Source organism: Macrobrachium nipponense, chromosome 8 (assembly GCF_015104395.2).
Source record: "Macrobrachium nipponense isolate FS-2020 chromosome 8, ASM1510439v2, whole genome shotgun sequence".
In the NCBI taxonomy this organism is placed as follows: domain Eukaryota; kingdom Metazoa; phylum Arthropoda; class Malacostraca; order Decapoda; family Palaemonidae; genus Macrobrachium; species Macrobrachium nipponense.
The window spans coordinates 4,051,657-4,067,965 of NC_087203.1; the positions used below are offsets into that span (position 1 = coordinate 4,051,657).

Genomic DNA, 16,309 nt, shown 5'->3' on the forward strand with positions numbered 1-16,309 from the left:
ACCTGGAGGTCAGTCCCGGTGAAGCAGATCGACCTGGACTTGGTTCGTCTCGGTCCAGGTCTGTCATAGGATCAACTCCAAGCAGAAAACATCTTGCATCAGGAGTTAGCAACTTTGGCAGCAACTTTGGATGAAACTGATATGGCAGCATTCCAAGGAGTCTCTTTGATTGACCATTGGTCTACAACATTAGCTAAGGTTGTCACTTCCTCTCCTTCATTCCCCAACAAAGAAATGGCTAACCTTAATAGACTTTTCCTGTCTGGAGGTAAGACTATTACTTACCTGGCCCAACAGACAGCTAACCTGTGACCAAACTTGGTACTTACGAGGCGAGACGCAGCTCTCTGCCGAGTTTTGAAGTTTGTAAGTCCCAAATCTGTCTTCACTTTGAGAAACGGACCTTTGCTGGGCTCCACTTCTCTCTTAACAGCAAACATATAATATATATATATATATATATATATATATATATATATATATATATATATATATATATATATATATATATATCTTCATGTATAAATGTAAACATGAATTGGCAGTGTTAGAAAAGAACTGATATTAAGGAAGTTGTTTTGTCAGGGAAATGAACTATTTAAGATTGTTTAAATTGTAATTGTGTAAGTTCCTTTCAACTTACTATGTAAAATATCTGTTCTCTATTATTTTATACATACATTATTTATTTTTAGGTGGCACACAGTCTTCCAAAGCTAAAGTGGGCTCAGGGAACCTGGGCTGGAGTGGAAACCCTTGTGGAGGCATTGAGGGATAAGGTATGTATGGATTGTTCCTGGTATTGAGTTTGTATTTTGGTTGTTTTATGTTATACAAGGAATGCAGGATAAATTACAAAGTTTTTTCTCACTATAATTATATTTGACATTAATTCAAGACTAGAAACAGCAAGGAGGTTACAGTGAACATTTTTTTTATTTATTTTGGCACCTTATAAGGATAATGCAAGACCCATTTAGGCACGGTTTCAGGCACATTACACTCAAATCAACCAGTACTAATGAGAGCCAGGTTTTATGCACTACAGGTTTTGCACACTATCTTAAATTGTGAGTGTTCATTTCTATCCTTACAGAATTAATTTATAAAAAAAAACCCTAAGTTTATGCAGTTTGCAATTTGAACTGTTGCAAAATTAACCTTGCAACTGGGTGTTAATGGATTTGCCTGATGGAGTTGGCAGGATGGCCTTAGCCTATAGCATAGACTTCGGTCCCCACTCACAGGACAAATGAAGATGGCAGCCAAGATATACAAAATTTTATTACAAAAATAAATATTTCATGAATTCTCTTACAAATCAAGGTAGATCTAGGATACTTATCCGCGGCGGCCTAGACTATGGCAGTTGCGGTTTTTCTATGCAGTTTTACCTACTGAACAAGAATTTTAAGTAATATTTATTCAGACGACTGTAATAAACACGGTGAAATACATTGGATGCCCCAATCCCTAGTGGATGTCGTATCTGGGGTTACGTTCCTTGCAGTCCATGCAGACTGCTTCTGTAGAAATACCCAAATCAATCAGAAATAAATTTTGTTAATGCTTAAAGGCTACACTTACGCCAAATTGACGACCACGTGATCCTTAAGGGATCAGTGGTCCAGCTATCTCAATCACAGATCACATCTGAATTGCTACAAATAACGACACAAGTTGGGGAACAGTATCCAAGTACAAATTGATCAATCAACAGCTTCAGCCACATGCAATTCAATGAATTTTAAACATTAACATGATAAAATCACAATGCATGGTGCGTACACAACGATCTGACCGCCAACACTACAGCGTAACAGATTTGTCATACCTTGTTGACTTCTTGGTAGGGAAAGCAAGCACTTTCTGCCCGGGGGACGCTACCTGGGGAACCAGTTTGGCATTTTTCGAACTCAGGTTCAATTCAATCAATCATCAATGTAGCAGTTTCAATACAAATTATATTACAAAACAAAATATGAAAGAAGTTCCAATAACTCTTTCAAACAGCAGACCTAAAAGCATACACTAAGGCCTTCTTCTTCATCATTTCGTATTTGGGATGTGACAGATTTAAGTCGAGTAAATGGTGCACACATTTTTCCACAACATCCTCTCCCCCTAAGAGATGGGAGGGACCCAAAGTGGAAGAGGTCTAGACAGGTGAGGTAGGACGAGTTGGTCTTCCTGGTCATGGCCTAGGGTAATTTGCAGTGCTTATGACTCTAGTCTAGCTCACAACAACAACAAACATCTTATCAGAGTGATCACTCAATTTACTCACCCAAAACAGAAAACACACAGAAGGTATCAATTAGGAAATAGGGCAACACTTCAATACAGAATTCAATTTTCTTACTCAAAATGCAATATTAAAAAATCTAGTAATAAGGCAACACATAAATAAAAATAGGCAATGTTCCAAGTTGTGAAATAGAATAAGGCATCAGCAATTGAAATAGGCAATTATCAAAACCATGTAATAGGATAACATTTCTGTAATAAAAAATAGGGAAGACAAAGTCATGCAGCAAGGCAATTTCATCAATCAAATACACAGTAGCATGAATCATAGAATATCATGTTATGGATCAGAATGCAGTGTTCCCCTCAGGAATCATAATGAAATAATGGCTCTCTACTACGAGCATCATATAAGGCACAGGATTGCAATACAGGCAGTCTCTGGTTATTGGCTTTCCGGTTTTATGGGGCTAGTGCCATAAAATCGTCAATTTATGGCACCATAACGAGATGAGTTCTGGTTATTGGCGCCATAAGGATGCCATAAGGGTGCTTATCGGTGCCATAAGGGTGCTTATGGCACCGATAACTGGTTATCGGCGTCATAAGCGCCATTATGGCCCCATAAATCACTGAGTTTCGGTTAATGGCAGTTTTTACTCATCAGCACACCCCTGGGAACGGGACCCCTACTGAAAACTAGGGACTGCCTGTAAGGTAGAAAATGGAAGTGTTCATCAGAACGAATAAAATTATTTTCCTAAGAGAAATAAGTTCCATCAACAGGTGAGACAACCCAATCATAGCAATAGCAAGAGATTCTGTGCAAAAAATAGAGCGTGAGCTCACCATTGTTCATGTAGACATATGCATTGCATAATGTCACTTCAACTAGACAACATAATGCTCCGTGTGGAGATATTTGAGGGGTAACGGCTTATCCCGAGCAGATCATTAGTTACACAATGACACACCAGGAAATCATAAAACACATCAGTATGCAGGTTCACAGTTGCAATATCACACCTGGCATCCGCCCTTGTTGAAGGAGGTACGAGATGCAAGACTTATAGACTACCCCTAAAGCCTTCAGGATCTCTTTTCGGCTCCCACTTTTTTAAAGTTTGCCTCTGAAACTATAACACAACATACCACACTACTCTGTTCTTAACCCACTCTGACAGTCTCAGTCTCTGCTCAATCGCAGCCTTTCTTTTTTATCTCGCATTTTCACTGTCCACGACTTCACTCACACTATTTCGAACACTTTCTGGCTCTGTCGCATTCATCCTGAGTCTTTCAGTTCTTCAAGTTACACTTTCAACACTGTCTTCCAGCCCGTTCTGCTTGTTCCCTTCTGAGATGCTTTCATCCTCATCTCCTTCATTTGTCTCTTCTTCGTTGTCATGGGCGTTCACTTCTAGGGGCGCTCAGGTGCTCTTCACCTTCAAAGAGGACTTTGACAGATCGTACGATTCCTCAATCGTCAGGGTAGATAGCAACAATTCTGCCCAAGGGCCACTGACCACTCCTCTGGTGCTCCACCTTTACTAGTGTGATGTCTCCTACGTGTAGTGCAGTTGCACAACTCTCCCTAAGTCATGTTGCTCTTGAAGTGACCTCAGGTAACTCTATTGCCAGTATTGCTTGAAGCGCTCAAGCGTCTCAGTGAGGTGGAAGTACTGATGACGCAACTGCTTGGTGGTCAGGGTCTGGCACATCTCATGTGGAACTGCAGGTGGCAATAGACATACCAGATCGTCTCAGACCAGGTGGGAGGGCGTGAGAACTTCATTTTCCCCTCGCATCTCCAGTGTACATCAGTGGACTGTTGTTCACAACTGTCTCAGCCTTCTTGATGAGTGTGCAAAGTTGTTCCTCATGGAAAACATTGCATTGCAAGGGGTTTCCAGGGTGCGCTTCACTACTCTTATCAGCCTCTTAGAGAAGCCTTGTTTCCAGGGAGACTGTGGAGTTTGAAAAGTCCAGTGGATCACCCTCGCCTGGAGGAAATGTTACATGATGTCCTTGTTGTACACCTTGCTCAAGAGGGTGCTGGCAGCACAGGTCATGGCGTTGTCACTATTCACCCAGGAAGGTGCCCCGTGAGTAGTGGCAAATCAAGTGTTTCTCGGTCTAGGTTATTGCAGAAATCTAAGTCAACTGCACTCTGTAGGTGATGATGAGGAGTTAGCCTACTCCTCCTTCGATTTGTATGGGGCGCCGGTGTGGTCAACCCTGACATTAGTGAATGGACGGGCCAGAGTCGTTCTGTCACTTGGGAGGGATAGAAGCAGCGAATGGCTGAGGTCTGAAGGCTATCGCCCATGCTCGGCACCCTCCTACTACACATTTGGCCACGGCCTGCAGCCCTGGGGTCCAAAATTCCTGTCGAAAAACAGTGATTCATTCATTAACCCTACAATGCTAATGTTATGAAGGTGCCTGAGGTACAATTAGACTAACCTCCCTATAGAATGCAGCAGAAACAGTTAATTTTCTTTTATCCTATGACATTTCTTATTAGACTATCCCGTCTCTTACAGCTAACCTTAACTGAGCAATGAAATTGGTAATGTGGGTGGGTACTATGACCCCATTCTCTAAGATGTCACACACTGTAGGGAAACAGTACTGTTTTTCCATATAAACAAGTTCCACAAATGGATCAGCTTGGCACATTGTCACTGCGCAAATTTCAAGACATTTCTCATTAATCTGACTAGTTATACAAAGTCAACGTTACTCCCCCTGAGATCCCTTAGCTCGGCGGGCGGAGATAGTTTGCCTTCTTCCTTCAACTTGAAAAGGGCTGCGGCACCATGAAAGGGGTTTTGGCTCGATAATTTGGCATGATCCAACTTTGTGTCACAGAAGATTGTTGCTTAATTCCTTCATTGTGGAGCCTCGGGTTAGGATGTTGGCCGGGTTGCTGGTGATGGGCACATACCTGAGCTCAACGTCACACTCCTGCTGGATAAAATAAATTTCACCCACCCTGATCGAGATAAAGGAAATCTTACTTCCCTCCATGCTCACTACCCAGGCCATGGCTACTTTGCTGGTGATCTGCTCAGCTCTCTTGACTCGGCTCGACCAGACAGCTCTGCTGGGCCGAGTGCTCGGCTCTAACAAATGAACTCTCTGCTCTTGATTGGTGCACTTCCTTGCCTATACATAACACCCTCCCTTCATGTGTTGCAGCGTGTTTTCACTGGGTCATCGTCTTTCGTCTTCATCATCTGATGCCTCCTAACCTCCCTCTTCAAAGGGTTCCACGTTGTAAGAAGAGGAAGATATTCTCGTCCCTTAAGAAGTCTCGCCTCGATACTTCTAAAGGTCTGCATCCTTTCCCTGGGGAGGAAGTAATCGGCTGTCTCTTTAGCTCACCTGCTTCTTCCGGAGCGGGAACTTGGAGGCTATCTAAAAAATATAGTTTTGGGAGCCCCAGGAATTTGAACCCTGGTTGGTTTGTTTGCCTGTCTCTGGTTTCAAGGGCCCTGCTCATGGAACCGGGACTGCGTTGGGTGTACTCGTGTACGGGGCTCTACGAGTGTACAACCCCCAAGGGAAGTCGTACATCCACAGTCAATGATTGGAAGTCTTCTCTCCATCATGATAGTGGTGCAGGACGAGAGAAGGGACCGAGCCACGTTGGTGGCTTGGACCCACCTGTGAAAGCCAGGATTGGCTAGTCTTCAGGTGCAAAGCTCGATGTCGCTGTTCCTCGGAACAAGGCATCTGAAGGACATAGAAGGAGGTCCTCTCTGTAGTCTTCTTTGTGAGGTTCAATCCTGGAGAAGATAGATGTGTAGCAAGACGTGGCAAGTTTTCGCCAGCTTTTACTGATTTTAACTCCGGTCAACTTTCGCTTGCGTTCACATGAACGAAACATTTGTAGGAAATGAATGTTTTTTTTAACAGAGTGAGAACATCGAAAGTTCAGAGAAGAGCAGGCAAGAACGGTCAATCCTCCTCTCTTTTATCCTCCACTTCCGGGTTATACCAGAATGAATAAGGAGATAAGAGGAATTCTATGGAGTCTACTCCTCAGCGTTCGAACCTGAGAGACTGTGTTTTTGGTTCAATCTTATGATCATACCGAACATACGTCAATCTGTTTAGGGTGGATAACACAGAGAGGTTTGAACGCTTCTCCAGTGCTACTGTTTTGGGAACAACCAGTTCAGCTTGAACTAGTCATCTTCTGTATCTTGTTATCACCATAGAAGTGTCCCTTCGGGACAACTTCACCTTCGCTCTCTTCATTAGAGAATGAAGGTCTGCTTCCAGTCCTTATTCTTGTCCCTCGAATGAAGAAGAATTAAGCTGGAGTGCAATTTACAGTAACCTACAAATATACTAGTAGATTTCTCTCATGACATGCTTCTGTTATCAGTTGCATCGTCCGAGTAGTTGGTGCATATCTGTAAGTTAATTCTTCTGGTATGTGACTGAGATGAATAGTACCTTCTCCTAATTAACCTGAAACTCAGGACAGTCTTTCGAGCCTCCCAAGAGTTATAGGTTTTGATTTTGAGATAATTAGAGTTATTGTTTTCCCAACAACACCACAGCATTTGCATTATCACCAAACAGGAGGGGTTTCTTCCTTCCCATTTCGGTTAAAATGCAGATGCACGAGTGTATCTTTTTTGTGCTCGATGGTTCTACCCGAATGCATTCCATCATGGAATGCACAGGCAACTCAGTATAACAAGTTGAGTGAGTGGTATATGGCTCTGCCTAGATACTGCTCCCTCTCCGAGATTCTTTTCGGTATGATATTGTTCTTCCTCTGTCGAGGATTACCTCCCAATTCGAATCTCTCTGCTCGGCAATCACAGACTTACATAAGTCTCGGGTTGGCTTGGAATTCTTGCATAATGCCCATCTCTCCTCCATCACATTTGCCATTGCGAGAATTTTCAGAGATATATCTCACTAGAATCGTTATCCTCTTTCTGTTTACCCCACGGTATAACAGAAGTCTGTGGCCTAGTCTTCTGTTCCATCGCACTTGCCCCATCGGCCGCTGCGATGATGCAGAATGATTTTCTTCAGACAATTTGACTTTTGTGTTCTAATATACATTTCCTAAGTTGTAAGGTGTTCAATTATTCTTTGTTCACCCCAAATTGTAAATGAATACCGGAAGACTTCGCCTGTTCCCCGCCCGACTAGCTCTGCTTCCAAAGTAAATAGAAACTTCCTGATCCAACCCACAAGAAGAGGTTCTTCAGGCAGTACAATCCCTGTGTTTTCATTACTGAAAGACTCCACCTTCATTGCAAGCTCTGACTATCTCGCTGAGCAGCAATGAAATAGTAGAATAACCTTTTTAGTCCTCTGTAACACTACAGGGATTAAAGCCGTCTTCACTTGTTGGTGTCATCGACGGGACGTTTTCTATGATCAGAATCATGTTTACTTCTCTCAATTCAACTGTGAAGACGTAGGTCCACATTCATCTTAGTCATTCACTAGTAATATAGTATTGTTTCTCCTTGGTTGCAATTCAACTGCTGAAGAGAAACTTCTGTCTTGCCATCACAGGGACCTCGGTCTCTAGATGGCACTTGACTCTCGTCTAATGTGCACGTGCCTCATGAGAATCATCATCTTGTCTCTCAACATTGTTGGCGAACACAATAGACAATTTGTATGGGTGTTCTCAGCATAACCCTTCAAAATGTGGGTGTCACGTTGTGACAACATCTCGGATGCAAGGCAATGCAATCAGTCAGTATCTGTTGATGAGTCCGAGTCCTTTGTGATCTCCTGCGCTGTGGACTTTGTATTGGTTGATCCAGATCAGTCATTACTTTGTCCTATTGGTGCGTTGCTGTACCTATGAAGGAGCGACACCCTTCATTGAGTGTCGATGCCTTTATTCACTGCAGACTGCCAATACAGAAGTGTCAATGACATATATTTCTCCAAGTCATACAAGATCGTGAGAGACTTATCTGCAGTTGGGTATGTCCAGTGGCTGGGTACATTTCACCACTCCTAAGAATATGTCGGACCGGAAGATAGATGAATTCTTATCGCTACCATATTTATATCTTTCTTCTTTCGGGTCTGCTCACAGATCCTTGAAACCTCTTTCCTTGGACTTGGACCGGTGGTGGATGCTCACAGGTTTTGTTCGCTTACCTGGCTCCTTCAAGAGGACAAGTTGCATCTCACCTATGGTGTGTGGTTCTAGAGGTAAGAAGGATGCAAGAGTGACTGGCCTCCACCTTCCCCTCTTCGTCCTTCTACTCCTCTTCCTTCAGTTTGAGGATAGGACTCGAACTTACACTGGCTGGTCGGGCGATTGATGCGGTAAGATTACACATCAAGCTTCCTTTCTGTTTTTCATATCGGAATCATAGAAGCAATCCCACTCCTTCCTCTAGCAAGGGGAGGAAGGAGACAGACAATAATGCAAACCCTTCCCAAAACTTTACATTAATGCCTCTGACTCTTAAATATTCTTCCCAGCCCTTTTTCGGATCAGTTACAATTCCTCACTCATTTCGAAAAGGCCCAGAGGTCTGACTCTTGATCATGCAGTTCCTATACACCCATCAAGTTTTCAGAGGCAGGGCACTCCTCCTCGCTCTTACAACCAGAGGAATCGCCCAGGTGTGCAGAACTTCCATCAGTTCTAGAGGCTCATTCACATTCCTCCCACCAGTCAGTGAGTCTTCCTTATGTAAAGGAACAAATCACAATTTGTGAAAGTAAATTGTATTTTTCCTAATTATTCAAACTTGAGGTCCTTTACATTAATGCCCACCTCATGCCACCCCTCAATCTGAAACCTGGGCCGAAAGGCAAAGTGGAGTGTTTACATCCGGGCAGACTGGCCTACCTGCCTACCAGATGGTAGTTACTTCCTAACCACCTTTCAAGAATTTAACAGTTATATTCCAGCCTATGCTGAAAGTAATTCCTTATGTAAAGGACCTCAAGGTTTGTATAGTTAAGAAAAATACAATTTACTTTAAAAAAATTCTGATATTGCCACAAATAACTCGATATCATTTGCAGAGGCAATGAAAGTTTTATATCATGCAAAAAAATGCTGATGTATTAGGATATCTTTCAGTCTCACGGCAAAGTAATGCAGCTGTGCTAGCTGTGTAGGGTAACTCCGAACTGTTTGTAATGGGAGCATAGCCAGAAAATCTTCGGGTTGACACGTTACTTTAACATTGATAAAGATTTCCTTTTAATGACAGTAGCTCTGTAAACAACTACTAGCATTCAATACAAGACAGCATCAGTCATTAAAGTGTGAAAGCCTTTAGGTAAGCCAGTATCCAGTGACTTGTTTTCCCACCAAAGTTCCCGGGCACCTCCTCCCACCATACAAAACGCTCTTGCGGATTTACTAGATTTGTTAAATCCAACTTAGCCGTTACAACATTGACCGCCATTGACACTAGCTAACTTTAAATGCTTAAGAATACAAACATAAATTAATAGAAATTAAAATAATGTCCATTGCCGCTTAGGGTGATGCAAAATAATCCTGTTCAATTAGAAAAACAAGTAAATATTGTCATCATGATACGGAATAACACAACCAGCCATCACCCACTCTATCTTCCAGATCTCTATGAACGAATTCATCTGAGAAATTCCAATTACTTCATATTAATATATATATATCATATATATATATATATATATATATATATATATATATATATATATATATATATATATATATATATATATAGTGTTTTGAGGTATTTGAACAATTTTGTGTTGCAATTTCAACTTATGATATAATTTGCATTGCATTTTCATATTCTAGAGTAAATTTAGCGAGATTATGTCATTTCAGTAAAAAACAAATGGGAAATTTGATGAATGAAAGCTAATGAAAACTGTATCATCAGTTTTCTTGCCGATTGTACAAAAAGAAAAATAAATTTTTAATACAGATTTTACACATAAAAGCTATAAAACTTATAAATTTAAATGAAAATATTAAACAAACATTTTTGCAAGGTTTTGCAGTGTTTCTGGATGATTTACAAATGTTTGCTGGTTTGTGAAGAACATGTGTATGATAATTACTAGTTAGGTTCCCGTGAAAAAGTTTGCACTATTGTGAATTCAAGCAACTCGAATTGCATAAGATTGAGGTATTACTATAATAGCCCATTTGATTTTTGCAGGTGGATACTATGAGTGTAAAACCTGGGCTAGCCCAGGTCTATAGTTCACACATAGGCTATACATTTTTATCTCATGTTTGGTAAAAGAATAAGTAACAACTTGTAAGAGAGTTGGTGTATAAAAATACATTGTCATAAAACCATGGTAGGCTGTGGGTAAACACAGGGAGGCTATCTGCCTAATGAACTGTTTCACATTTACTAAAGTGAGAAAAGGAAGAGGTTTTATTTAAGTGTAGTTATGCAGTATATTTTGTTACAAATATGGGTAAAAGAGGTAGCTAATTGCCTTTTGCATGAAGTTTTGAGTCTAAAGTTTTATGGTTGTTGTTTATAAGCACACTGAGTGTTTGTAGTTATGCGGTATTGATAAGGTTAGGTGAGGAATGGCACAGAGTTGCCCTTGAACATGCCTAGATGTTTTACTCACCATTATCCGGATTTCACTATTTTCTGATGGACACATGGGTCTATTAATCTGGGTAATTGTAGAATTATCTTTAGAATGTTAGAAGGCTTGCAAGGATAATTTCTCAGAATAACTGGTATAAGGTTTACCTATTCCTCTGAACATGGAATTTTTATTATAAAATGATATTGTTATGATACAATAAAGTTTTGTACATACTTACCTGGCAGATATATACTTAGCTATAGACTCCGTCATCCCGACAGAAATTAGAATTTCGCGGCACACGCTACAGGTAGGTCAGTTGATCTACCGCCCTGCCGCTGGGTGGCAGGAATAGGAACCATTCCCGTTTTCTAATCAGATTTTCTCTTCCACCTGTCTCCTGAGGGGAGGCTGGATGGGCCATTAATCGTATATATCTGCCAGGTAAGTATGTACAAAACTTTATTTTATCATAACAATATCATTTTTGTACATTCAACTTCCCTGTCAGATATATACATAGCTGATTGGCACCCTTGGTGGTGGGTAAGAGACAGCTATTTACTGATAGACAGGTAAACAACATACGTTGTAGGTAATAATAAAACCTTGGTTCCTACTTGTTTAGGCGGAAGACTTCATGGCTACTGCCTAGGAGTCTGCTTTGCCTCAAGAGCCTCAGCGAGGTAGTGACCTCCTGCTAAGAGTTCTTGTGGGTCTGTCAATGGGGTCTTATCCGCTTACTCGACAGAGCCTGAGGATTTTTGTCAATGGGTGCTATTCCACTTACATGACAAGACACCTTGCCTAATGGCATAATCAGGGAGCACAACACCGATCCCGATCACCTGATCCTAACACGAGGGTTAGTACTGATATTGAAAAGAGTTATCCCCGAACTCCTTTCAAACAACCCTAAAAACTCGACGTTAAATAAAATTTAACTCACTAGTTAAGGATCAGTATCGGCTCCCTATCCCAGCAACGTATCCTCAGACACGTATAAATCAAGAGAGAAGGATCTCTCGTAAGTTAATTTGACATCCTTTGGGTAATGGGAAGTCAACACAGAGTTGCATCTCCAGTATGTGACAGCTAAAATGTCCTTTATTGACATATTCTTATGGAAAGAAAGAGCATTCGCTACGGCTTGCACTTCATGTGCTTAACTCTCAGCTGTTTGAAGGAATCATCAAGGTACTTATCGTGTACTTTGGAGATTACAATTTTTACAAAGAAGGCCAGGGCGTTCTTTGATATGAGTCTCGTCTGGTTGGAGCCTCGCGCCTGGCTGGCTCCTCGCTGGCGCTACGTGCCTGGCTGGCTTCATGCACTTGCCTGGCTTCTCGCGCCTGGCTGGCGCCCCGCGCCTGGCTGGCGCCTCGCGCCTGGCTGGCGCCACGTGCCTGCCTGGCTCCTAGCGCCTGGTTGGTGCCTCGCGCCTAGATGGTGCTTCGCGCCTGGCCAGAGCCACACGCCTGGCTGGCGCCTCACGCTTGATCAAGTCTCGCGCCTGGCAGGAGACTCGCTCCTGACCTGGGACTCAAGGTTGGCTGGCGCCGAGCGGCTGAGAAGAGGCTCGCGCCAGGAGCGTGTCTGGCGCCTGGACGAGGATCCTCTTTCCACTGGCGACAGACGTCTGACAGAAGACTGGAGGTTGTCCAACGACTCTTGCCTAGATGGAGCCTCCCGCCAGGAAATGGACCTCGTATATCGCTGGCGCTTTTTGATCGGAGGGGGAAGAAGGCTCGTTCACTAAAAATCTCGAGCCTCTTGCTTTCCGAGGAGTAGAAAAGAGGCGCTTGGAGCATGGAACGTCCAGTTGACGAGAGGATCTCTTGATGGGACGAGAGAGAGGAGTATTCCTCCGAGGAGGATCCTTCGTGAGTACTTCCGTCGCTGACGAGATTTACTCCTGTATGTTAAGGAGGATTTTCGTAGCAGAATTTTCCCTGTCCTTGTCCAAAGGAGGGGAAGGAGATCTGGAAGTCGAAGATGACTCCGAGCTGAAAGCCGGCAAAACCAGGGCTTTCTTGGCTCTCTTCATATCCCTATGAGCACCTTCTGGGAAGCGCTTCGGGTCCCTCACCGCACACCAAAGACTGTGCAGGCAACCCTTAAGCCGTTTCTTCTTCTGAAGGAAAACTTAAGCGCCCTGACTGGGCAAAGAGACCTTTCTATCTCTTTCCTTACTAAATGGGAAAGTCCCTTGACTTCAAAGCTCTGAGCCAGGGTTAGAAGGGTTTTAGTTCTTTGCCAGAATTAATGGCTGGAAAGAACAATTGCCGAGTCTCCTTCGAATCCGATGCAAGAATCCAATGAATGAAGTTCACTTGTCCTCTTGGTAGTTGCGAGGGCCAAGAGAAAAATGCATTTCCTCGTAAGATTCTAAAAGAAACTTGATGAGGAGGTTCAAACTTGGAAAAGGGATCTGAGGACCACGTCGAGATTCCAACTCGGAGTACGTGATGTCCTACTCTTGGTTGTTTAGAGGGATCGTATAAGATCATCAAGGTCTTTGTCCTCTGCTATCTTTAGGCCCCTTGTAAAGACAGCGGAGAGCCTGCTACTGTATCCTTTGATAGTAGATATAGCCAAACGTGATTCTTCTCTCAGAAAGGGAAGAAAACAGTAATGTAGGTCACAGAGGTATTGGAAGAGGACAGTTTCTTCATCGTACACTGCAAGAAAAGGTAGCACTTCTTTGCCTTGGCAATGACACTTGCCATAAGCCTTGAAAAAAAAATCCTCTCCTTCCGGTCAACTTCTCGACAGTCTGCATGTAATCAGACTCAGAGTGGAGAGGTTTTAGAGGTGCCTCTCGAAGTGAGGCTGTTAGAGAAGATATACTCTCTCGGGAAGGGCCCTTAGAAAGTGCTGAAGGAATGATGGACCTCTGTGAATCCAGCCTCTCGAAGGCCAAAATGGGGCGAACAGTGTCCTCCTCGCTCCCTCTAACGCCAGCAATTTTTTTAACAAATCTTCTAAGAATTAGAATAGGGGAAAAAAGACTAACATCTATCCCCCTTCCATACTAAAGGAAGGCGTCTATTGCTACCGCTCTTGGAACGAGAATAAGGGAGCAGTCTAGAGGAAGCCTCTTCTTCTTCAACATTGCGAAGAGATCTATGAAAGGACGTCCTCAAAGTTTCCACAACTCTCGACAAACATCTAAGGGAAGATTACTCAGACGTCAGTAGTTGCTGCCGTCGATCGAGAAGATCCGCACGGACATGCAGCATCTAGCAACGAACCTCTTGAGGATTGTTACATTCCGTGCCTGTGTTCAAACCAGGCTCTCTCTCGTTAACGAGAAAAAGGGACGAAGAGAGAGCGAATCTTGATACTACTTGAGATATGAGAGAGCTGTGGAATTGTTCGAGTTGATCTATTAACTCCGTCCCTCCCATGGGATCGAACCGCCGTCCAGTTGGACAGGGAACGAAATCAGGAATGGACAATGACGCTACCCAGCCTGCTATCAGCGAGGTTATTGGAACCCTTGGCCAAAAACTCGTTCTATCGAGGAACTGGAGAGCCAACCGTATTGTTTCCAATTCTTTAGACTAATTGCCAGGACATTTGTACGACTGTCAAGATGCCTGGCACCAATTCGCTATCACCAGAGGTGATCTTTGACCTATTGAGAAAGTTTCAGAAATATTTCTAGAACTCCGTTTATTTCAGTTTTCCGGTAGGAAAAAACTGTAGAGGTCTGAATTGCAGTCCATTTAGGGAAACAAACTTCTCCCTCGAGGAAATGGTCCCCAGAAGACTCATCCATTCCCTCACTGAGCATGCTCCCTTCCCTAATAAGGCTGTGCTTTGCATAAGCATGAGAGCAATATATAATAGTGCTATGCTGCGGTAGACTCGTACAGAATTCAGTTACAGTGCGGTAAACAGCACCGAAAAGGTGTAAGAGGTATCTCTGTTGAAAATTTCTTAGCGAAACGAAGACAATGTTCATTCATGCTTGCTATAATTCCCCTCAACCCGAGGCTCAAGTTCGTGATTGTAGGGTAGAGATACGGTTAGTCAGTCAATCCCGCAGGAGAGAGAAATGTAACCGACCGCTCATGGCAGAGACTCAGCTGGTACTGCATTGGTCTACAGTGACAGCTATGTCCTCCGTCTCGCACTATTCTTCCTGAGTTGCCAGTTACTCCATTCTACGAAGGAATAGGTTAAAATTATTGTCGAGCCTAAGGAAACTCTCAATAATGCATATTTAAGCGAAACAGACTTCGCTAAATACAGAAGCTGAGTTGGTGTTTTCGTAACAATACCTTTAAGCGTTGTCCTTACATCGGAAACTCCTGGAAGGATATAGGGATTTCAGTTGCCATCCGTAGAGGTAACTACGGTATGCGTATATGACTTGAACCATACGGTAGTAAAACAACGCAAAGGTAAAATACTTAGAGTATTATAGTCACTTGTACATCTAATTCTCTACTACATTCTTTTCTCGACGAGGAAGAGAGAGAATGGAAATCTACTATCTTCGTTCTTTTCATCAATAGAACGAATTAGTATTAGCCGAAGGAGATCCCAAGTGAGAACCAAGGACCGAAGAGGACATCTGAAGCTTCCTATTCTATTGGACATATGACTTCAAGGACGTAGTCTACAAGTCTATTACCTGGAAGAACCTCTACCCAATGAATGAGAGCTCTTCCGAATCTTGTCCAAGAGAGCTTATACGCTTACGCGATAAAATGTATTGATATCTTTGTCAATGAGAACTAACCCATTTACGATACAAAGAGTATACATTTTTTTTTGTCAATGAGGTGTTATACACTTACCTGACAATACGTTTAATATCTCACTAAAGAAGGAAAAACGCACTTACAAGAGAGAAAGTTAATCCAGGAATCGCTAAAGTCTTCCCGATTTCCACAGAAATCGAGGAAGGGGCAGGATTCCTGTTCAGAGATTGGGCTTACGGAAGGAAGGACCTTAATGTTCCCCTTCGGCAGCGCAGTCCCGAACGCCGAATAGAAGAGATTCTTAGTCAGAAATCTCCCATAGTTCTTGCCTCGTCATGATGAGGGAAGAGTATGAACTGAAGGAGAGAGTCCACGCTGAGAGGAACTGCCTGTTACAGCAGTCCTCTGTATATTGGAGAAGGGCTTCTCTCAGTATCAGAACCATCCTGACAAAGGCGACGGCTGCCTGTGCGACATCTTGCGCCTTTGCCAGGAGAAGGCTGATCCTGCGAAAAACTAATAAGAGGAGCCTCGCGGCTGACCTCTCTCTCGTAAGGCAATGCTGGAGATCCTGGAGCCTCGCGCCTGGCTGGCGCCTGGCAGGCGCTTTGCTTATGGCTGGCGCTTCGCGCCTGGCTGGTGCTGTCCGCATCGGACAACAGTCCAGCCTGTCCGAACTGTCTGCTTCTGGCGTTTTGCGCCTTTGGCCTAGTTGGCGCCTGGCTGGCGCTTCGCTTATGGCTGGCACCTCGCGCCTGGTTGATGCTGTCCGC

At 43.2% G+C, this 16,309-nt stretch overlaps 1 protein-coding gene across 3 annotated transcripts in view; it reads left to right on the forward strand.

Moving 5' to 3' along the window:
- The window catches only part of LOC135222590 (glyoxylate/hydroxypyruvate reductase A-like), a 251,672-nt gene that overhangs the window by 75,677 nt on the left and 159,686 nt on the right, over nt 1-16,309 (forward strand). For 2 of the 3 annotated variants that reach the window (XM_064260672.1, XM_064260671.1), the window contains exon 3: nt 696-779. The exons of the other annotated variant lie outside the window; for it this stretch is intronic. In XM_064260672.1, the coding sequence (XP_064116742.1) occupies nt 696-779 (84 nt within the window). The remainder of the gene's footprint in view (nt 1-695; nt 780-16,309) is intronic. 3 annotated transcript variants of the gene reach the window in all.